General features: G+C 39.0%; 2 protein-coding genes across 2 annotated transcripts; one reads left to right on the top strand and one right to left on the bottom strand.

Annotated features, from left to right (window-relative positions):
• Positions 1-3,860: 3,860 nt before the first annotated feature.
• On the bottom strand, positions 3,861-6,026 carry LOC103719291 (trihelix transcription factor ASR3-like). The gene is made up of 2 exons (XM_039114640.1): positions 5,139-6,026; positions 3,861-4,457 (listed from the first exon to the last, which is right to left on the bottom strand). The coding sequence occupies exons 1-2, from the start codon at positions 5,785-5,787 to the stop codon at positions 4,135-4,137; spliced, it is 972 nt and encodes a 323-aa protein (XP_038970568.1). The 5' UTR covers positions 5,788-6,026; the 3' UTR covers positions 3,861-4,134.
• Positions 6,027-10,198: 4,172 nt separating this feature from the next.
• On the top strand, positions 10,199-19,930 carry LOC103719290 (switch-associated protein 70-like). The gene is made up of 10 exons (XM_008808468.4): positions 10,199-10,380; positions 10,500-10,604; positions 11,249-11,310; positions 11,406-11,489; positions 11,568-11,599; positions 11,745-11,826; positions 12,551-12,779; positions 14,820-15,047; positions 16,224-16,516; positions 19,265-19,930. The coding sequence occupies exons 1-10, from the start codon at positions 10,357-10,359 to the stop codon at positions 19,563-19,565; spliced, it is 1,440 nt and encodes a 479-aa protein (XP_008806690.1). The 5' UTR covers positions 10,199-10,356; the 3' UTR covers positions 19,566-19,930.
• Positions 19,931-23,616: the final 3,686 nt, after the last annotated feature.

The following is a 23,616-nucleotide window of genomic DNA, read 5'->3' as shown; positions in this document are numbered from 1 at the left end:
AAAAATTTGAGGCTCGGTAACCATGCGGAGCGAGTATGACCAGGTGGTGTGGCGAAGAGAAGGAGAGGAAAGAGTTGGGGTATCAGCATTGGATGGCTCACATGTCTAATGATTTGGCTCTAGTGCTAGGTCGCTAGGGATGTCGGGAATAAAGGCTTTGCTGAAAAAAGAGAGGAAAAAAAAACTAAACCTCAATATAGGAAAGGAGATGAATAACAAGGAGGGCTCAATCATAAAACAGAGATTGAACTCTCTTGTGAGCTATACACATGAGTTGTATATGAGCTGTACATAACCACGTTCAACTATAAAGGGTGGACTATGGCACTGTTTGTACATACATAGAAAAAATACATCCTTTCCTCCCTACATATCTCGTTCTTCTCTCTCTACAACTCTCTCTCTTTCTCCTCCCCTTTTACGTTGGCAGATAATAATAAATCCAACTATTTAGACTAACATTAAAGAAGAGCACAAGTACCAAGATATGCACATTTCAAACTAATCAATATTTAAATTTTTGCAACAACTATTCATCAGACCCAATTCAAATACCATCACGATAATAATTTCTTTGAACTATGATTTCAAATAAACAACCTAATATTATCAACTTAGCAAGATCGGGCTGCATGCATTAACTTGGCTAGTCCAATAATTCCTTTTTTTTCTAGTCACTAGATTAGCCGAATACAACTATCTAATCAATTACACGTATTATGCTTATCTCATTAAAGTATAACTTATATCATAACCCATACAATTTTAGAGCAAAATCTGCATCATAGAGCATGCAATTTCAATAGGTCAAGTTGGTTGGCTCGGTCTGATTGAATGAGGTCGGTTTGGTCTCACAGGAAGCTCCTTACAAAATTTATTATAAAGAGTGTCGGGTGCTCGTATGCAACCCTGTTCTTCAATCATACCCAGCAAAGTGCTAAGCATCACACTCGTCAGGTATGAGCCGCCGATGTATAAAAAAAAGAAAGAAAGGGCCAAGCAACTAATTGTAATAGGAGAGTTATTAAAGCACTAATAAAAGCCTGTAACTTTTTCTAAGGTATGCTACAGATATGATGTTTGTCCACAGAGACTTTAAAGGTTGTTGGCTAATAATAATAATAATAATATTAAAAGCCATAGCTATAGAAATTGTTAAGGCTCATTCAGTGAAAGACTAACAGAATTTTGGATGACCATGGAAACAATTATTTGTGGAATTGTTCTGCAAAGGAAAAAAAACACTTTATTTTTTCCTCTCTTTTTTCTAATTAACTTCTTTGCAATGGAGCTGCTTTATTTTTGTTCCCATGTTTAACCCATCTTCCACAATAAGGCTAAACAATTGCACTCTAAGGTGTTCAAGGTAAGCTGCAATAATTAATCCTAATGAATTTCTGATCAAGTGGGCATGATTTCTGATTTTGTGAGTCATCCAAAGTCTAGCATACGAATTAAAAAAATAGGTTAATGCATAAGAAAAGATAAATAAATTTACATTACAATTTCTTGCCATGTTATGAAATAAATTCACCAATAGAACACTGTTGACTTATTTCTTTTTTTGGGCTAAACATAGCCTAAAGCTTTTTATATCCTATAATGAGACCTGCGCGCTAAGGAGTAATTTTGATTGTTTATCCGAAAAAAAAAATAGTTTGGAGAAATTTGTGCAATTCACTAAGTAGTAATCCCATCTTTGATTCACAGCAAGATTTGTTTAAAAGCATTTGTTTTATTTCCTATTTATCTTCTTACATTTAAAAAATTATAAAATCTAAAATATAAATCTAGATTAAAATTTTATAATATAAAATATTATAAAACCTTAATTCTCTTCTAGGTCGAGAGGCCTTGTTGGGTCCTATTAGTTCTTGACTTAATAGTATGCATCATGAATTATCTCTTACTTATAGGTAATTGTAACACATAGGGTTTGTTTGGTTCACGGAAAATATTTTTTCTCATAAAAATATGATTCTTAAAAAGTAGATTTCTGGAAAGAGGATGCTTGAGAAAGTACTTTTGGCATGTTTGGTTGACCATGGAAAAATGACAGATTTTCATAATGCTTATGTGTGAGGACCCGTGCAGGCGTGTGTTTAGTCCCACATCGATTATTCGCTGAGTAGATCTTGAATACTTATACAGAATCAAGGAACCCAAATAATAACTTTCGACTAGCCATTTTGGATAAGATCCTGGGTTGTTACAAATGGTATCAGAGCGGATCCGGCCCATAACCTATGTGGACTAGGAGACACTGCAGCACGGATCCATTAGGGTTGACCACGGGCCAATCGTAGTGTTTGTGATTAGATTTGAATAGACTTGAACCCTTAGCCTGACGAGGACGTCAGGGCTTGAACGGGGGGAGTATGTGAGGACCCGTGCGGGCGTGTGTTTAGTCCCACATCGGTTATTTGCTGGGTAAATCTTGGGTACTTATACAGGATCAAGGAACCCAAATAATAACTTCCGGCTAGCTATTTTGGATGAGATTCTGGGTTGTTACATTATGTTTGGTTGATCATCCACTTTCCTGAGAAAATTATGTGTAATTCTTATTATACACTTAATAAAAATTAGGCCTTTAATGCCTCTTTAATGCTGAAGAGCTTTTTTGAAAAAAAATAAAAATATTTCGATTTTCGGCTATGGAAAAATAACTTTTTCATGTTTCTAATGGGAAATACTTTTTTATAAAACGTGGGAATCATATTCCTACGGAAATATAACTTTTCTATCTCTCTTTTTAGAAAATTCTAACCAAACAAGAGGTATTTTTTTTTATTTTTTCGTTGACCACATTTTTCCTCTTTTTTTTCCACAATCCAAACGAGCCCATAATGCTTCCACAACCTAGAATAGGAAAATCCTTTGCTTCCGCATGCTCACCTTAATCTTGGTAGCCGATTCTCAAGCATCTTGGATCTTTGGCCCATGCCAACATATGGCTGGAGGGAAATAGTGGATTTTTTAACTAGCTTTTAAGCAAGCAGATGATATTAGATGATAACATTCAAGGGATTAAATTTTATCGGTCCGAAGGAATTTAGTTATTCTTCAAACTGTATTGATGAAATTTTATAGTTTAGAAATGCTTATCTGCATGTGTTGAGGAATAATAGTCCTATATCATATAAGCTAAAAATTGTTTTGGTCCTTATACTTTTAGATCTATTCATCTAAATGTCTAAGGATAGAATTTTAAAATGGTATCAGCCTACTGATATATTTTTTTATTTTTTATAAAAATATTTTTTTATTCTTTTCTACGTCACATGATATAGAATCATGGGAAACTCATCTGTCTCGTTAAGCCAAAAAAAAAAAAAAAGTTGTAGCTATGTGAAGGAAACACTTGGGTGGAGGAGAGAGAGATGTATGTCTTGTGAGATTACATGGATTAGCCAATGGCAACTGTAAGTTGGTAAATAGTAAGTGTACATTTACTAGTTTCTATAATATAAAGATAGACATGAGGACAATGAATTCTGTGTGCGGTTTCAGAAGGACCGCAGGCAAATTACGGTGCCATCACCATACGGTTTGAAAAGGACAAATCACCATTCAAAGGAAACTTTATCCAACAGCTGTCCATCAGCAATCACCATTCTCAGTAAAGCCACAGAGAGCTGTTCTCATTGGCATGACTGTAATTCTCCCAAAGCTTTCCTTTGACCATGCTCTCTGTGCCTTTCAGGTACTTGTTAGTACACACAACAGCAAAAAGCATCTCTGACACAAGCATGAATGACATCTTTACAAGTCTCTCCACATTCAGAAATATATTGGAGAAAAGCAAAAAAGTTGATACTTCACTGTTCCACCAAGCAGCTTAATTTAAGACATAAATCTAAATCTAGTGAAACATAATCTAGAAAATTTCATTATCTTGTCATGTGCCACCTGCAGAGGGAATCTTTCTTTGTCAAGCTTTTCTAAGGCAATCATGCCCTGAAAGTTGCAGCAGAGATTCCTGTAAGCTCAGCAAGATTAATCATTGGAAGTGGCAATGGCTGAAGAAAGAAAGAGGTTTCACCCAAGGTGAAATAAGATAACATAAATGGGTGTCCATCAACATGCCATGAAAGAGGTCTTGGTTACATATTTATGGTCATTTTTATATATTTACTTAGGAGCTGGTGGACCCTTGTCAGCAACTGAACCAAGGATTGAGCAGGCTAGCTGGTTGATGGCAGTAGCCAGGCTATCCATGGACTGGACACTGATCTCTGCCTTTGACTGCTCCATCTTGGTCTTTCTCTCCTTCATCCTCATGAGATCCTTATGCCTTCTCATCTCCTTCTCCTCACTAGCTTGGAATGGTTCTGCTAAAATAGAAGCACATTTGGAGATTGCTGAACTTAGCTTATGGGACTTGTTCTTGCTGCTGCTTCCTTCTCTTCTCCTCTTCCTTACAGATGCGTTTGAATGCTCATCATCATCAGAATCTGAGCTATGACGCATCTCCAACAAAAGGAATGGAATCAAACAAATGAGTGATTATAGAAAGCAGATGTAAAGAAGAATAAGTGAACGAAAGCAAGACCCTTAGGATTAAGTTTAGGGCCTCTTAACTCTATTTTAGGTTTCAGTCAAATGGAAACAAAGTAATGAATAACAGAAGAAACAGAAAAGACTTCTCAAAAAACAGTATAAATGGAAGGAGAAAGGTAAGTGAATAAAAGCAAGAGCTTCAAGATTGGCCTAGCCAAACTAAACTCTAATCTAAATGGGATATTTGTAAAAACGAGTAAAGAGAAATAGTCATTTCTATGATCAGTCAGCTTCATTAGAATAAAATGAAATAAACCCTTACGGTGGAAGACAGAAAAGAAACGAAATTCCATTTATTAAACAATGAGAGAGCCATCAATGCATGAAGAAATCATTAATGAAAAATCTGAGCAGTTCATATAGAAATTCAAAAATAATCTAAAAGTTGTATTCAGAAATATTCAAGCAATAAATGCGAGAGAATGAGAATTCAAATAATTTGTCTAGAAGAACAAATCTGCAAGAATTCATCGAGCAACACTAACATAAACAACTATAAGAAATGGCCGCATCAATCATAATATGAAATAACTATATAACTAGAGAGAGAGAGAGAGAGAGAGAGAGAGATTTACCTATGATTCCTGCTGCTTGAGCTCCTGGGAGCGCATGAGGAGGCAGCAATGGTGGACTTGGTGCTTGTGGTGTAGAGCCTGGCCTGTTATGTTGCATCATTGGAGGCATTGAAGCTGAGATGCTTCCCATATGCCTTTCTTCTCCCACTAATCCTGCTACGTTAGAAGTACTACCACTCGCTCCCTCAACAGTACGTCCTCTCTCCACCACGTCAATCAAAGCCTCATATATCTCAGGCAAGAGATTGGAAGGTAGGTTCCTCTCCTTCCTTTGATGCCTCTCAAGCTTCCAATAAGACAACCTATCACTCCCTTCCACTCCGAAACTCATCTCATATGTTCTCACCTTCTTGAAGTCCCTCATGAGGTTATCCCATCTGTCATTGCACTGGTTTTGGCTCCTATAGCAACCATGCCTCCAACAATAGTCTTCCACCCATTTCCACCTCGTCTCCGATGGTCTGCTGCTACTGCTACTTCCACCCATCCTTTCTTCAGTCTCTTTTGACCTTTGCATCCTCCTTTCATTGCCAATCTTCTTTGCTTCAATCAAAACCATAGTCTCAATGAGAGTCCAGTTCCCTTTTCTATACTCCCTTCTTCTCTCTTCTCCTCCCACCACCACCAACATACTTCCGTTATCAGTCATTTTCCACTTGCACTACTCATTGTACATGGCTCTCTATTCTTTCCATCTCCTCCTCCTTGGACGCTTGATTTGATGTTAATTATTATTGTTGCTGTCCAAACTACAAACCTCCAAACTGGAATCAAAAAATGGAGCACGGGGAGTTTTCATGCCATTGATGGGGGGCTATGATTGCATGCACATAAAAAAATCAACACAGGACATACGAACAAAGCATGTGGGGATGAGAAAAAAATAATAAAAATCCACTCTTCGTAGAGAAATTATTAAATGGATCAGATCAGGAGAGCAGCCTAAAGTCACTCGCCATGTTACCATACCCTTACTTTGATCTTAAATAGGTACGGTAATGTGGCGAGTGACTATTGGACGGGTCCACTCGATCCTATCCATCTAATAATTTTTCTATATATTTTTTTCAATCTGGTACAAGGAGTACACCCTTTAGCTTTTCCCTTTTTTAACCTTCTCAGCCTTTTTTATGAACTTTTGATATGATTTGCGTCTCGCTTGAGACTTTCAGACTTCAAGCTCCCTTTTTTAAAGTCCCCAGCTTACTTTTTGGTGCCATACCCCTCCAGTGCCAGGAAATGGACTCCTTGTGTGATTGTGATGAACACAGGCTCACACACACACACACACACACACGCACGCACGCACAAAACAGTGGGTAGCCAACATCGGGTATAAAAAAAAAAGCCAGCCATCATAAGAAAAGGCCAGGCAAATCTACTGCACCTGTCAGCTACTGCAAACAGAGTAGATCTCCATAAAAGAGAGAGTAGCTTTTTTTATTATGTTATTTTTTATCGCATCACTTGGTTAATTTTTATTGTACAATATTACTTTTGGCATATGCATCTAATTATTATACTTTCACCACCTTATGCATTTTGGGAGTATCAACCGGTGCACAATCTTATATAAAATTATGGTAAAAATATTGGTGAAGTGGATAAAACCTTTGCTCCATAAAATTATCTGCCAGAAGCAAGATGGTTTTGTGGGAGGTAGGAGCATCTCTGACAATATCATGTTGGCCCAAAAGATGATGTGGAATCTTCAGCATGCCCTAAAGTGGAAGAGCCTGATAGCTGTCAAGCTGGACATAGAACGAGCTTATGACAGAATTAGATGGAGCTTCCTTAAGCGTGCCTTGGAGAGTCTTGGTTTCCACAAGACCTGAATTGATTGGGTGTTGTGGTGTGCTCGGGGACCTAGGTTTTCTATTCTGGTCAACGGCACATCGTCCCCCTTTTTCAAATCCACCATGGAGCTTCGGCAGGGATGTCCTTTATCCCTATACTTGTTCATCATTTGCTCTGATGTCTTGTGTCGGGCACTACGGGCTGTGTGTGCCGTCGGAGAGCTGGAGGCTTAAGTCTTAACTCCAGGGAACCCGCCGATATCTCACTTACTCTTTGTCGACGACTGTCTCCTCTTGATGGGGCATGGGTAGCGAATGCACGGGCCCTCAGGAGGATGTTGGCTGATTACTGCGTTGCGTCGGGTCAGAGAATGAATATCTAGAAATCCACCATCTCCTCCAGCCCTAGCACGTCGCCGAGGTTCGACGGGGGATCCGGAGGATTCTGGAGATGCCAAAGCAGGACGGGACCTGGAGCTACCTGGGTGTCCCAATCTCAGGTAGGAGACTATGGGTATCTGAGTGCACAGAGCTGGTGCAACGGGTTCAGAGTAGGCTGGAGGGATGGCGGGCAGCGTCTCTATCTATGATGGGTAGGTTGACGCTGATCAAATCTGTACTTGGCTCCATACCCATCTATCTCATAGCAAACACTGTGGTGCGAAGGACAGTGCTACTGAAGATTGAGCGGCTACTGCGGATCTTCCTATAGAGCTTGCATGGAGGCGGTCGGGGGTGCACTTGGTGGCGTGGAAGAGCATCTGCCTCCCATTTAGTGAGGGCGGCCTTGGGGTTCATCTCTCTTGGAGAGACGGGAGGTATTCATTGCCTGGCATGCAATCTGATTTCTTTTGGAGCCGGACCATGGTAGCCCGCTGTGGGCAGGTGGGCCCTGAGGCACGGGCCCGAGGGCGGAGATGTTTTTATCTGTGGTGAGAGATTGCGAGGTACCTGCCTACTGCGTTGGTCCATACTAGATGGCTGATAGACGATGGGCGCAATATTGATGTGGCTGAGGACCCGTGGGTTGATGCCCTCCTCTTGCGGCATTGGATGACTATGGTTAGTGTTGAGGTTGCGGAGGGCATGCGTGTCTGTGATCTCCTTCTCCCTGGGGGCTGCATGGGACGAGATTAGGCTGGTCTAGCTTTTTGGGGGGCATCTAGCGGAGAGGGTCCGATCCCTTCCGTTATCTGGGTGTGCAGGTCCAGACGTGCGGGTTTGGAGCATCTCTACCAGGACCAGCATCAGGGTGGGTGACCTCTTCCACATTCTCCGATGGCAGTACGAGCCTGGGCTAGACTGCGCTTGGGTCTGGCGCTTGGGACTCCATCCGAGGGTTGCACTGTTTCTCTAAAAGGTGGTTTGAGGCCGTCTTCCGACGAGACCGGTACTTAGTGGACAAGGACTGAGGATTCCCTCGGCATGTGAGGATTGTGGTGTGGACGAGACGGTGGACCATGCTTTGTTCCAGTGCACATGGGCCAGGGCAACCTGGTGACTGGCAGGGATCCCGCTGGAGGTTCGGGGCAGGAGGGACCAGTTTTTATAGGCCATGCGTTGATGTTCGGAGTTCTCACTGCTCCGCCAGGAGGCAGCTCGAGTGATTTGCACGTCCTACTAGATTTGGCTGGCTAGATATGCTCGAACCTTTGGCGAACTCAGTATGTCGCCGAGACTTATAATGGAGAGTGCCCGTGTGCAGGCGGCGGAAATCTGTCACATCATACCTGTCGAAGGGCCCTTAACAACTCGGAACATCTGAGGTTCCCATTCTATTTCGGCAGCATCTCGTACGGTGTTTTTCATCTGAGAGCTCCCACTCTCGAGTTTCCTCAAGGTCAACTTCGATGAGTTTGTTTTGGACGGAGGTACGAGGGGCGGTGCAGATTTTATTATTCGGGACTCGTCTGCCAGAGTCGTGGCTGCAGGGGATAGTCAACTCTTCAACATATCGGTTTCGGGTGCAGAGCTGAGGGCTGCTTGGGCGGGCCTTCATCACGCCCGGTGTGTTTTCCGGACCAGTTCTATCATTTTAGAGGGGGACTCGGCCACGGTCATCAGCTGGATTCGAGAGGGTCTTGGGGGCAACGGTTGCATCCACCCTTTGCTCCGAGATATCTGGGCAATGGTGAGGGATGGAGGGGCTTTTCAGGTCAAATATGTCTTCCGTGAAGCTAATGGAGCCGCAGACTAGGTAGCTGCTTATGTATCCAATCACTCGAGTAGTACCCTATGGGCTGGAGATGGAGAGTTGCTCTTAGCATTCTGAGGTATTTTGTTTTTTGATTTTATTAGGTGAATCCATACTCGTCTGGTATGATCCATCCGTCTTGGTTAAAAAAAAAATAGAAAAAAAAAACACACCTTATTTGCACTTCGTTGCAATAATTAGACTTGAATATTGTTCAATTCCACTCACATTTTCTTCTGTCACGCCGTCCTGTTCTGCTCCCGTTTCAGGTTGTTCTGTTTCAGTAACAGAGCGTGTAAGCTGAGAAAACAGGGTCTGTAAGCTGAACTCTGAGCACCACATTACTATATTCATGGAAGGAGCTCAGGTTTCATGTATTTTTCTTAGCCTCCTTTATCATCATCAAAAAAAAAACCCCACCAAACTGATGTTAAACCTATTTCATTCCACTGAATTACGTTAGAGAGGGTGGGGGATTATGGATGGGAGGAGTAAAAGGATGGTACAAGAAGAATTTCCTATAATAAATCTATATTTTTTTTGAAAAAAGATCTTAAAAAAAACACCATAGAATACATATCTCGTAATTTACGATCTGATCCATTAATTCTATCTGCAAACAATCTATTTTCGAGGAGACTTGAATTTGGCATAAATAGATGGATCATAAAGGGATGAACTCAACTACCAATCCAGACCTATTTATTAAATAAATTAGGTATATAATTAATCTATTTTGATTTATTTAATAACTAAATTGAATTATAATCTGACTCGTATTTAAATTTTATATTTTATTTAATTGGTTTGAAATCTGTTTCTGATCCGAATCTACTTAATCTATTTAGCTTATTTAAATCTATTTAATTCATTAAAATTTTATTTAATCTACTTAATTTAACTTAATCTATTTAATAAATAAATTATTTATTTAATAAATAAATCAGATATAGATCTGAAACTGTGATGTGTAGATTGGAAGGTGATCCTCGTAATATACATATTGCTGCGCATCTGGGTTTAGAAAACGCCATCAATTATTAAATAATTCAATAGGACCGGATTAAAATTTTTCTCTGACATTAACGGCACCTGCCATTCCTCCTGCTGCCGACCTAACAGCTCCAGCGCCAAAACTGTCGCCCCATCCATTCGGGGGAAAGAAAATTCCACGCAAAACCCTAATTCTCTTCGCTCGCCCCCTACGATTTCTTGTTTCTTCGCGCCGATGGCCTCCAATGTTAACCCCGCGGTAGGCTTTCTCTCGATCATATGGTTTTCTATCGGCAATTAGGGTTTCTTTGTGGCTCGTCCGATCCAGTTTGGATAAGAGAAAATGTATTTTTGTTGGGTGTTTTCGGGTTATTCTAGAGGGTGGGAGACACAGAGCGCAGCTTGGAGAAGATCAAGCGGCAGCTGACGTCGGGCTCTGGGAGGTATCTGCTTCAGGGGCCGCTTCTTAAGCGATCTGAAACGGTTCGGCTTCCGATCCCTTGTTATTTGATTTAGAGTAATAATTCCTGCGTTTTGCTCTTTTTTGCGCTAAAAGTTGTATTTTTCCTGGAATTATTACTTGATTTGTGGCTTTTAAGGGGATTTGAATAGCATTCCAATAAATAGTTGCATTGCGTTCATCCATGCATCTAGGTTTCAATCTTAGACAGTTCAGTTCAAGCACATAGGAAGTACAAGAGGCAGTGATGCAAGAACTAGAATCATGGAATTGATCTATGGAGTGATAATTGTCTGGTATCGTTGGGTTTTGATAATTGTTTCTTATAAAATATAAGAAGAGGCTTTTATGTGCATCATCAACAATTACAACATGCTATACAAGAGGGTATGTTAAGGAGTGCAAGCATGAGTCGATTCTGAAACTAAATTGACTTGGAACTATGTAGTACTTAGGTATATCATGGAGAAGTTATGTTCTTAAGGCAAGCTGTTGTATATCATTTATGACACATTCTACAGGGGTTTCCTTGTTCCTTTAGTGCATTCTTGTGATAGGAATCACTTTGGTGGTCTTGGAAGTGCACTATGGATGACCTCCATTGTATGTGGTTTGTCTTAAGTAGAATCGTTGCAAGCGGTGACGGTATTTCTTCTCATATATGCAGCTAAGGAAATGGAATGAGAGGTGGGTGATCCTGGACCCAACAACTGGAAAAATGGAATACAAGTATGTTATATTGGCATGTTTCAGAACATCTTCTATTTTAAAACCCTATTTATGTCTGCACAATATCTCCCTAATTTATCATTCTATTGGCATAGGATTCGGAGAAATGAGACCGTTGTCAAGGGAACAATCATATTTGATTCAAACAGTACAATTACCGTGTCCCCTGTAAACTTCCAGTAAGACTATATATGAACTCATCATTTGATAAGCATTTATGTGAAAGCTCTTAATGATTCTTGTTTTTCTTGTTGCAGTGGGCTCCCAAAATATGATGGCTGCTGTTTTTGTATCCATTTGGTCCGATCTTGATGGAATATATAGAAAAATATTATCTGCTTCTAGTGTTCCTTAAGCGTCTAACCAATAACTGTCTGGCAATTACTGATGCCAGGTATTTGCACATATTTTGTGTTTCTTAATTAACCCTCTAGATATTGTAACTCCACAGAAGAAGGAGTACTTCCTTTGTGCTGAAACCCCTGGTGCTGCAAGAGCTTGGGTATCCACTTTACAGTAAGCTTGTGGAGCTACAACTTTGCACTATGCTAGTCATCTCTATTTCCTCTGCTCAAATCTTAGACCATTTATATTTGCAAAGCCTTATACCTCATAGTTTACTAAACTGCATTTTATCTTAGTGTCACTACATGGTGCTCATTATTTAAGATTTAGGAATCTGTATGCAAAAGGCCAAGTTAGCGGTGTGGAAGTAGCACTTATGAATTGCCTGTTGTGCATGGTCTTTTTTGGTTGTATCTCATCCATAATTCAATAACCTCATAGTTCTCCAGTTCATGATTTCAAATCCTGGTGGGACGTCTTGTGGGATGTTGGGACAAGTTACCTTCCCAAGTGTCGGGAAAGGATTGCCTCCTCATCATCCTAGTATCCCGATCAACACATCCTGGAACATCCACAATCCCAAGTGTTGCAATAGTGTGAGACGACGTGTCCCGTTTCACAGAAAAACTGGGATGACCCTATCTCGTGGGATTTGAAACCTCGCTTCTATTCATAACTTTTTTTTCTCCTTTTGTGCATATTTAAATATTAACATGTTATTCTCAGGTTGGGTATATTATTTGCTCAAGAAGCTACCTTTTCACATAATTTAATTGTTTAAGAGCTTTTATTAGTCAAATATTTCTTGAGCATTTAATTGTTATGTTTGTTCGTAATCTCTCAAAATGTGATTTTTTTCTTTTTTCCCCCTCCCTTCCACCCTCCAAATGATCAGTGCAACTCAGTTGGTTCTACGGGCACATAAAGAGGCAGTGAATTCATTGAGTGGGAATGGCTCTGCAAAATTAGGTACGGTGGCCACTGTAGTTGCAGCTGCCAACTCAACTGCAATGGAAGCCTCCAAAGAAATAGAAGCAGCAATGAAGATATCTATGAGAGCCGCTCTGGGCTTGAGGACAAATAAAACAAATGAAGATCACCTGGATGATCTGACAATTATGAAGGTACACCATGTTATGATTCATCTTTTTCTTTATGGTGGTTATAAACCAGATGTCATAAATGTTTATCACTAATCTTCTTTTATTTGGTTAAGAATCAAAACAATGAACAGCATTCCTGATGTGCATGCTGGAATTTGAATGCCTTAATTTGCAATATCAGCTTGTGACCATAATCCATAACAACCTAGCTTCTTCCGGTGTTCCTACGTCACCAACAAGAGAGTTTTCTTTCACTTTTTTCTAGTTATTATTTTATCATATTGACTTTTCAATGATCATATGGGATCACAGCGTAGTGATAGATTTAATAAATGTGATCACTATATGAGTCGATGGCCAAGCTGGTAGTATAAGCAGTTGTGCCTGCAGTCCAGTTAGCCTCTGTAGTTTGCAAATGGAAAAGATGCGAGTTGACATGAGACTGACTACTGATTGTAGAAGTGAGAGACTTATACGATGTCATGACTGCTGGTATATTTCAATGGTTTGTTGTCATGGAGGCAGATTTCAGAAGAGAAGGGACTAATATTGAGTTGAATTACTAAGATTAGTGACTGCAATTTTACTGAATATAGGAAGGAAACTGAATCTCCAAAGAATAAATATGACCAATAGATACCCTTCTGTGGCCTTCTAATTTATTTAATTTATCATATAATGTAAATAAGTGAAGGAATACCGACAGAATGATGTGCTAGAGCAGATTAAGCGGTGCAATCAGGGTATTGGGTTATTGCTCCATGCTTTTGGGATAAAAGGAAATTTTCAAAAAGTAATTGGACCAAGATTGCTTATGGATCAGATCATATTGTATATTCAAGAGGGTCTATGTTGATGATGAATGACATAGAGAATGCTGAGCTCGATAAATTATATTACTCTATGCAATAGTCGCCTGAAATGAGACTTTATCAGAAGCATATGAATTGCTCCATCTTTAGATAAATAGTTAAATTATTCAGGATGGTATCAACATGTTACTGAAGATCTGAGATGTCCTTCAACCAAAAAGGCTAGGATTTTGTGATAAGCGGGCTAGAAAGAGGAAGGAGATATTTAAGATAACACAGATGGATGCTATGAAAAGGTAAAAAAGCTTTCTAATGGTGGACATAGTCCTTAAGATAAATTACTGCCCAAGAAAGATTGAAAAAAGTATCTATAAATCTTTTGGATGTGATTTGTCAGTTATAACTGCGATTGTTTTCAGGTCAGCTTTGAGGAGTTGATAAGGGTATATGGGATTCTGCCTTTGCCACCAACAAGTGGCCCCTCTTGAGTTGTTCAAACTCTATCATGTTGACCTGGAAGTTTGTTTTTGTTTTCCTTGCCCCCTTTTTGGACAAACTGAAGACAAATTCTTTAGTCTGTTTCCCAATCCACAGTTCTTCACAATTATTAGTTTCTTGATAATCAATGAAAGCCCTGGTTCTATATAAATCGGCTTCCTATATATATTCCCACCTGAAGTGGCATTATCGGTTGATCATCTGAATGGTGCAGTTGATTCTGTCTGATGGAGTTAGGATCTTCTCCCTGAGAGGAATCTAATATGCTGAGTTACACAATTTGTTAAAAACATTGTCATTACTAATTTACAGCTTGGCACTTCACCAATACATACTTGGGACTTTTTGTGCTGCTGCCAAGAGAGCTATCTGAGGTTAATATGCTTCCTGGGAGATGTTTCTGACCCAATTAAAAAAATTGTTTGTCAAGTCATAGTTGTTCTTTCTGTTAAGTCGGCTTCTGCTGAAATTTTATAACAGTTTCTGGCTGCTGTTTCAAAAGGGGAAGTTGTTAACTAGAAACTCATTTACTGGTTTATTTACATTTTAAAATCTTTTTGCATCTCAATAATCACTAAGATCTCATGATATACTATGTGGAATTTTTCTCCTTGTTTATCTTGTTCTGTTCATTTTGCTATAGACACAATTTAGTGCCATGGTAACAATTGGACTAAATTTAAGGATACTTCAAGATTGTGAGTAAATATAGTTGATATTTACGTTGCTGTATTCTATTTGTATTCTACAGGAAACTCTTCGAGTGAAAGACGAGGAACTACAGCAGTTAGCTAAGGACCTTCGTGCTAGAGATTCCACAATAAAAGAAATAACAAATAAATTAACTGAGACAGCTGAGGCTGCGGAAGCTGCTGCTTCGGCAGCACATGCAATGGATGAAGAGAGAAGACTTGTATGTGCAGAAATAGAGCGCCTAAACAAGGAAGCAGAGAAGCAACTAGAGTCGTCCATGCTTAAGGTGACAAATACTTTTCAGCTATCGTGGGTGGGGTTTTAATGGAAAGTTCTCATTAGCTTAAAACAATGATGTGTGCTGTCCTGTGTAGATGTGCATATCAATAATGTGGCAATAATTAATTGAAGAATGAATCCAATAACCTGTAAAGCACAGCAATATATTTTCAACTACCTTTGGTAAAATCATCTCTTTTCTATACAAACACAATATCTCTTTGTGTATATTATATTTTTGAATAAATTCAATTGCTTTTATTGCAGATGATCCAAATCTTTTTTTCTTCTTGTGCTTGCCAAATCCTTCTATTTGGTAGCCACATGAATTTCCCTCCCATGTCTTTATCCATGCAGAATAGTGTTCTTGCCTTTTCTCTATGGCATGAATGATGTTTAATGATACTATCTTCAAAAAGTGAGAACAGAATTTAGATCGAACTAAAACATGATAGCTACATGTGATTGTTTTGATGTCCAATTTTCAGAAATTTCCTCTCCAACATCTTGAAAAATGTTTTTGATCTTGCCTGCTTATCAAACCACTGATTTTTTAAATTGGAGCTACTCAAGTCAAACCTTCAAAGCAAGAATTCAGAAGCTTTTTTTGATAAATCACAAGTAAGAACTACATGCCCCTTGAGGTGCTAAATAAAGAAAATATCAATGAACAGGATTAAGCGACAAGGATTTATAAACTATTAAGGGACTTTTTATTGTCTTCCAAAGTTGTCTTGCATAAGTTTTTTCTTGAACAGCCTAAAATTGCTGAACAAACATTTCCAACACCTTTTTTTTTGTATTTTCAATTCTTTTCTTCTGAGTTTGTCTTTACCTTGAACAACCTCTGCAAGACTGTTAAAGAGAGAAACAAAAATAAAAAAAGCAATGAGATTTCATTTAATAAAATAGGAGTAACTTTAGTACAATCTTTGTTAAAAGGATAGCTTGGATTAGAAAAAAGAAAAAAAGGCATGACACCCTGATGGTTATACAGTTGGGTGTTGTAAGGGAGTTCAAGATAAACAGTAGCATAGATGATTCCTGACTTCGTAACTTCCGATCCTTGTCAAGTTTCCATCCTTAGTTTTTTACAATTTGTTTTTACAGCTCCAGATATTCAGTCTGATGAGACATCTGTACAAGAGGCTTTACCTTCATGCTAATATGTGTCTGTTAACAGTTGAGGGAATCTGAAGAAAAGGTGATGACCCTAAGCAGAGAGCGAGAGATATTGTTGAAGCAGAGGGACTCTGCTCTTCAGGAGGCACAACTATGGCGTTCTGAGCTTGCAAAAGCTCGAGAACGTGCCGTGATATTAGAAGCAGCTGTTCTTAGAGCTGAAGAAAGGGCCAGGGTTGCAGAGGCAGATGCTGAGGCTCGAATAAAGGATGCTGCAGAAAAAGCAGCAGCCACAGTGAAAGAAAAAGAAGACCTCCTAGCACTTGTGAATATCTTGAAAACACAGGTCCAGAGGTTGGGTTTCTGACCTTTTCCCTCTGCTGCATTCTTTGTAGTTCAGTTTGCATTTTTTATTCATGTAGTTATATTCAGGCCTTTAATACTTTCATTTTTTAAATAGTATGTTTTTGGATTGGCAAAATTGGCTAAGTAAGGTTTCATAAAACGAATCATATAGCCAGTGTTTGGGTTTTTATGTTTGCATAAGTTTTTTAAAATCTGTAATTTGATATCTAGTGAGAAACTGAGAATTAAGGGTAAGGGTTGGGTCCAAAACAAGTTCTATGAAAGCATAAAGCTGAACATGCACAATTATTGAGAATTCACACCTATAAGTACAGCACCTTGCTAAGGGATTCATATACAAAATCGAAATATGAACTTCAATCAGTTGCCATCTGCAAATTTATTGGAAGAATAAAAGAGCATATGCTGACAGCCTGTCAAACATGTAACATTTGTAGCTCATTCAAGCTATAGTACAAGGTGCATTGAACATGTAACTTTCAGATACATACATGTGAAAGTATAGCTGCATGGAATGCTTATAGTTAAATGATGGTTTTGGATTTTGCATTGTTTCATATGCATTGCATGCATGTTACTCATATGAGCTAAACAGTTGTGTGTAATGCAGTGGATTTTGTAACGTTCTTCTGTTCATTTTTAGTGCTTGCCATAATTGCCAGTTTTTGGTGCACTGTCTCTTCACAAAAAAAAATTAACTATTTTCAGACCTCAAAAATCTAAAGTAACTATGGAAGAAAAATAAAAAGAAAACTCCGAAGTTCACTGAGAGTTTTCTTTTAAGAACACTTGACCTTACCCCTTCTATTGAGCTCCACCGATAGGGTACGAGCGGAAGACTTTTAGCGAGGGGTTGAGAGGGAGTGAGCTTACTTATTTTCGGTTGCAGTGTCTTTTCTCCTGGATCTTTTTGTACCAATGCTAAGATTTCACATTACATATTCCAAGCTCGATTAACTTGAGAGATCAAGTACTAGAACATTAGAACCAAGGTTTAAAATTTCAGCCAAAATAGATCGGTTTTGGTCGAAATGGATTGGTTAGACCGGACTGATCCAAAACTGACCGCAATTTTCGGTTTTGGTCAGTTTTGGCCAAAACTGACGGAAACTGTTCTTTTTAATTTTATATATTTTTTTCACGTGTAAATATTAGAACGCTTTCTAAAATTCATTAATATAATTCAACAACACACTTATCTAAGGCTCTAATCATCTAATCAATGTTATTTTTGTCTAGCCTTTGTTATTATAATTGGTAAAATGCAATCTTGTTGTGTTCTCCCTCTTTTTTGGCTCGACTTGTGTGTTTTTTTTAAGTTATAAACAACAATGTAGTATATAGAAGTAAAGATGTATGTGCATATCTAGGAGCTTTCATTATTTTGGAGAGAGAGAGAGAGAGATGTAATTAATTTTATGCTCTTGTTTACTTGTTTTGTTTGTTTACATATGATTGTGATATTTGGTAGTTTGCTCAGTGGATTAGCACGTTCATATGATATGATTAATGCACTATACTTTGATAAAATTTAATTTCATCGCAAGACTGCCCAAACTATGTAATTTATGACTCTATATGACTTAAAATACAATAAAATGGCATAAAATAACTTGATTTATTTTATGCTTTTATTTTTTGGCTTGTGTAGCCGAAACTCTAAAAGTCGGAGCAAAGCTACCAAAACCGTGGATACCAAAGGGCTACCTAAGGGACTGAAACTAAAACTGAAACCAAGTTTTAAAACCTTTATTATTGCTGACTAGCTTTATCTTGCGGATCTAGGTGTAGCTTCAGATTGTTTTTGCCATTTGTTTCCATCAAGATCAACATCTACTGTCAAGTGCAATTTCAGACACCTCCTTCACAAATGTTATTTGCTATGTTGTTTAACTTCTACAACAATCAAATCAAGAAAAATGTGAGAATTCAGATGAGCATTTGCATGTTTAATGAGTTTGTTTTAAAAGTATTGTATTGGAATTGGTACTGCTATTTCGTCTGGAAAGCTGTGGAGTTTTTCAGAAATTTTAGGAAAGTTGGAATGAAAATATAGAAATAATGAAAAAAACATAAACTTTTGTATGTGCTGAAAAACACAATATCATAGAGCCCGATCGCTTCAGGAAAATATAAATGTTTCCCTTTACAGACTCCATATTTACCGTCATGATGTTCTGTGTAGTTCCAAGGAGATGCTGCTGTGACTAGAAATTATGCGCAATTTATAGCTCAATCTCCACATAGAAGAGTGAATGATGGTTGGTGGGTAAAGTTAAAAGTACCATGTCTGCAAGCTGAGCAGAACGTTCTGGCAAAGAATAGTCACTGCATGGTATCATAAAATTAACTGAAAAAATACTTGATGCTGATTGAGATACAGCCATCTTGGGGATCGATTTATATCCAAAGGCTCCAATGCTTCATGGCATCATGGGATATTAGCCATGTCATCATTAGCTACTGATGGTTTTTGTCATGTACAAACTAGACATTTGTGTGAGACATCAAATTGCAACTTGTCTTGTCTGCGCATTGGAATATGCAAGCCAAAGTTCAGCTGGCATTTTATGAGATTAGAAATACAGTTTTTGATCACTGGTTATCGATCAGGCTTTTGCTTAATTATTGACACTCAATCCTAATCTTTAGTTGTTCAATGATTTTGAGCTTATTTTATAATCTTTTGATCAAATGTTAGAAATTTGAGAATAGTACATTTCCTTTTCTTGTCAGACAACAAGGCAACACTAAGCAGGTCCTTGAAGAGAGATCCGAGTCATGCTCTGGTGCTGATGACACTCTTTCAATGACAAAACATGTAGACTTGTCAGAGGATGATGTAGATAAAGCTTGCTTATTTGATTCAGGATCAGTTCCTGGGAATAATATAGTCCAATTGGCAGTTGATGGAGTTGAAATCCGTTCTATTGGTGATCCCGAGTGGAGTGATATCCAGTCGACAGATGCGAGGATAGCTGATGTAAGGGAGGTCGCCCCTGAAGCAGAGCAAAGAAGCTTCGACATTCCGTTGTGAGCCCTCCGGTTGACAACCACCAGCATAGAGAGATCCCTTCCCAGCCATGATGTGAGCTATTCGTTGAATTTTTGTGATGGTGCCAACCACGGGGCATCATATAATTTCATACTGCTAAATAGAGCTCTTGTAATATGACATGCTGTGGGAACTCTTCCAAAACTTTATTTGATTGTGGAGATGCTTTGCGAGAAACTGCTAGATACTAGGATTCAAATATCTGCTAGAAGGATTTGGCAAAAAAAAAGAAAGAAAAGAGCTGCTAGATCAGTATGTTTGCAAGGATATGTTCTGATTTCGGATCAATGGTCATTGTATCAAATTATACAGGCGAATAAAGGTTTTCAGTCTTTGGTTTGTTATGATTGGGCATTTTTTGTCCATATGGTTGTAATGCTATGCTATTCATGGCTAACATAGAGTTCATCAGCTTTCGGTGATATGACACAGATCTGATTTTCACATAATTCTGATTGTAGATCATGGAGATCCAATCAATGCCATATCCTATACAAATACAAAGAAAGCTAAATATGGTGATTATTTTTTGATTCTTGTTATGGATCACCAACTGATAGTCTGTATGTTAAGCCCTTTGAATGAGATAAATGAGAAGTCATCTCTCTGTTGATTCCATCCTCCTCATGTCCATTCTTAGAGCCATGGCCAGTTGTCGCTCTGACCATGCTCCTATCCAGCTCGATGCGAACAAGCTTTTTGTCATGCCCCTGCCTTCACGGGGCACGTGAGGCACCTAGTGCCGATGTGGGGGGCCACATGAGGGGGCACCTCGGGGGTCTGAGCGGCGCATGTGCAGGCTTCGGAACCGGACAATATCTGGCAGGAGAGCTCCGTGTTCTTCCCTCATGTGGCCCCTACGTGGGCATTGGGTGCCGCACGTGCCCCGCAGAGGTGGGGGCGTAACACTTTCTACTCACCTCTTGTTGGATTTGTAAATTTTTGGTCGCAGGTGCCAGGTTTCCATCATTTTGTTAGGTCTGCTTGGTGCTCCCCATCCCCCTCTCCAACTGCATGTGCTGTGTGGACAACTAGGATCTGCAATCTCAGGGCTGCCCCTCGTACTTGACCTAGGCAGAACTCGGTCAACCTCACAAAAGGGAAGTCTGATCTTCTGCAAGAAAACTAGCTTATAGACAAATTGGAGGAGATGGCAGACTCGGACAGGAATTAAAGGGAAAGGAAACATTAAAATCTAAAACTCTGATATTTTACATGAGAAATAATTTGTGCATGAGGCTCTACATCATCAATCTCAATATTGCTACTCCCATTTCAGTTAAAAATATACAGCACTCAGTTTAGGAAACTATGAGAATACACCTGCAATAGTCAGAGTCCATTCAGTCAGTCAATCAGACTGGCATATCACATTCATTCAGACTAACTCTGAGGTGTACTTGACATGCCAGTCTCTATTTAGATACCGAAATAGTTGACAAATATTGGATGATTTAGAACAGAATCCTAATTTGTCTGTGATTTTGCCTTGAAGTGCAGTATTTACAGTTATTGTACCAGTATCTGATTGAGTTCCTAAGATGGCATATTCTTGTGTCCTTTTCTTGCTTTCCATGTACAATGTATACTCATCTGCATTAAGTATAAGCATTCTCATCCCCTGAGATCTTTCTCCTAGCCTAGTTCTTTCACCTCCATTGGTCGCTCGCTTTCTTTATTGGTTGCTCGCTTTCTTTTTCCCTGCTCTCTCCAGACCTTCAACCATTGACCACCACAAGCTGTTTGTTTCTCCTTAAGCTGCAAATTTTAGTACACCAGGTATATTTCCTTGTCTGATCAAATTATTTGGTTCCTTGTCAGACCATTTTTGACAGACTTCTCATCTTCAATGCTGGATTCTCTATGCTATGGACCCTGGCTTTTAGGGCCTCATATTTTAATTGTCTCATGTTGAGAAATTGATGCTACTCTTTGGTTCCCAGCATAGTTTTGAGTGACTTCATGAATGCTGCAAAGTTTTCTTTCCTTGTCTCCTCACTCTGTTTTATTGTTAATTTCAAAATTGGTTTCTGATTTACAGAATTAGGATCCTGACTGTGCCAGTTGCTAGAGGAAGAATTTGTGACCAGTTTCATGTAAGCCTCTACCCTATTTAATTGCAAACAGATCTGCTTCCTGTGTCAGATTTTAGCATTGAATTTTGTGCTTCTCTCATGAGAAGGCCTGAATATCTTATACTGTGACTGACTTTAGTTTAAATTTCTGGCAATGGAGTTATTGATTAATGTATCAATGTCTTTAGTTCAGTGTGTGATTCCAAAGTCCCAAATTTGCAAACTTCACCATAGGCCAATATAAGCCAATCCCCGGATCAGTATCGGATCGTAGAGATCGAGTATTGATGTTTTAAGCCAATGTGCTATGATACCAGATCTCCAATGCACTGCAGAACTCTAACTAAAGCACTGGATGGGACTCCTGAGATGGCGTCATCTGCTGCTGCAGTTGCCTGCTTCTGATCATGATCACCCAAGATGGTTCCCGATAAGCATGCTAAGGCCGTGATGAGTTTCTTCTTCTCAAAATTGAGAGTACCGGGAGGATATTGATGTACTCAGATTTGCCTTATTATCAGATTCTACATTGTGAATTGCATGGAGCTTAGGGAGTGCATGCATAGATTTGCTTGGAGTTCCTAGTAGATCTAATTGTTTTTAGTTATTTGTGTTTAGTTGGATTTCCTGTCTATTAGCTTTATATTTTAGTTCGGTTGCCAATAATGTATTGGACTATTTTGGCTACATCTTGGGATAATTGTTGTGGAGGATAAATTGTTACTTAGATTTTCATTACTTTGTTTCTGGAGGATTGAGTGAGTCTTGTTTTTATATTGAATTTACCGAGATTTGATTAAGTTGGTTAATTAGGTAGCCTTGTATGCTTGTAAGGTCTACCTTGTAGGTATGCAGCATCGATCGGTTACACTCTTGATTCGGAGGTACGACATACTCCAAGTGAAGGAAACCCTGCTCCATCAAAATTTTGTAAATGTTTGACATTATATCTCCAATAATCTGCCTATATAGCTCTTGTTATATGGTAGGGAAGCAATTGTAGGCCTTGAAGGAACATATACTTACTGAAGCAGACATGGCAAGAACAAGATGAAAACGTATGGTACATGATATCCAAAAAGGTGCTATATATTGTACATGCTATCAAACTTACAATCAGCTTCTTCATGGAAATTAAAGAATGTGGGCAGGATCATATATACCAGAATTCCTCTGCTACATAGAGTAAGTACCTCGACATGTTCAGAAATATTCAAGGAATGCATGTAAGCCTTCTTCAAGGAGGAGACATCAAATAACAGAAATATTCTTGGGAACCTGCTAACTAGATTGAACCATTGAGGATTTGGAGCTTCATATCTCCACTGCATTGACTTGCCCACAGGGAACTACTAACTGGCTCTTTAAGTTGCAGATGTGGGCCTGAAACTTTGCTCCATTGCCCACTTTTCCAGTAATGAGCAATTGGTGCTCATTGCTCTATTGAAAATTAGCGATCTTAACCCCATGAAGGTGTAGCACGTCGAGAGAACCTAAGTGCGTAAATCCAAACCATCTATATATTCTACAGTATTTCAAGTTTGATACAACGAGAGAGTTGCCTTTGAATAATGTCATTTAGCAATGGCTTCTTCCTTCTGGGCATAAGTCTTCTATCTGCATCCTTCTAAGGCTGTAGGCTGAGGATTTACAGCTGAAGTGAGTCAGGCAGCTCCGTCAATCTGTCCCGAGAGCAGTCTCTCCTCAAATATCCATCTCTGGCCATGATTTTGGAGTCTATAGGATGCTGTTGATATATATATCCCACCAAGTTAGTCGAAAGGTAAGTAGGGAACTCTTTTTTTCCCTTTTTCGAATGAAGGGATGAAACAAACTATAAGAAAGAACACAAATTAATCTAGGGGCTCGTTTGGTTCGCGGGAAGCATTTTTCTTCCTAGGAATATGATTCCTGGAAAACAAATTCCTAGGAAGAGGATGCCTAGGAAAGTACTTTTG

The sequence above is a fragment of the Phoenix dactylifera genome, chromosome 16, assembly GCF_009389715.1.
Source record: "Phoenix dactylifera cultivar Barhee BC4 chromosome 16, palm_55x_up_171113_PBpolish2nd_filt_p, whole genome shotgun sequence".
Taxonomy (NCBI): Eukaryota; Viridiplantae; Streptophyta; class Magnoliopsida; order Arecales; family Arecaceae; genus Phoenix; species Phoenix dactylifera.
The sequence above is the reverse complement of the archived record's forward strand: the minus strand, read 5'-3'. Positions and strand labels throughout refer to the sequence as shown.

Coding starts and splice junctions, on each gene's coding strand:
- LOC103719291 (XM_039114640.1), bottom strand. CDS start 5,787: ATGACTGATAACGGAAGTATGTTGGTGGTGGTGGGAGGAGAAGAGAGA. Junction 4,458..5,138: donor TCAAGCAGCAGGAATCATAG/GTAAATCTCTCT, acceptor GTCATAGCTCAG/ATTCTGATGATGATGAGCAT.
- LOC103719290 (XM_008808468.4), top strand. CDS start 10,357: ATGGCCTCCAATGTTAACCCCGCG. Junction 10,605..11,248: donor TTCTTAAGCGATCTGAAACG/GTTCGGCTTCCG, acceptor TCATATATGCAG/CTAAGGAAATGGAATGAGAG. Junction 11,490..11,567: donor GTGTCCCCTGTAAACTTCCA/GTAAGACTATAT, acceptor TTCTTGTTGCAG/TGGGCTCCCAAAATATGATG.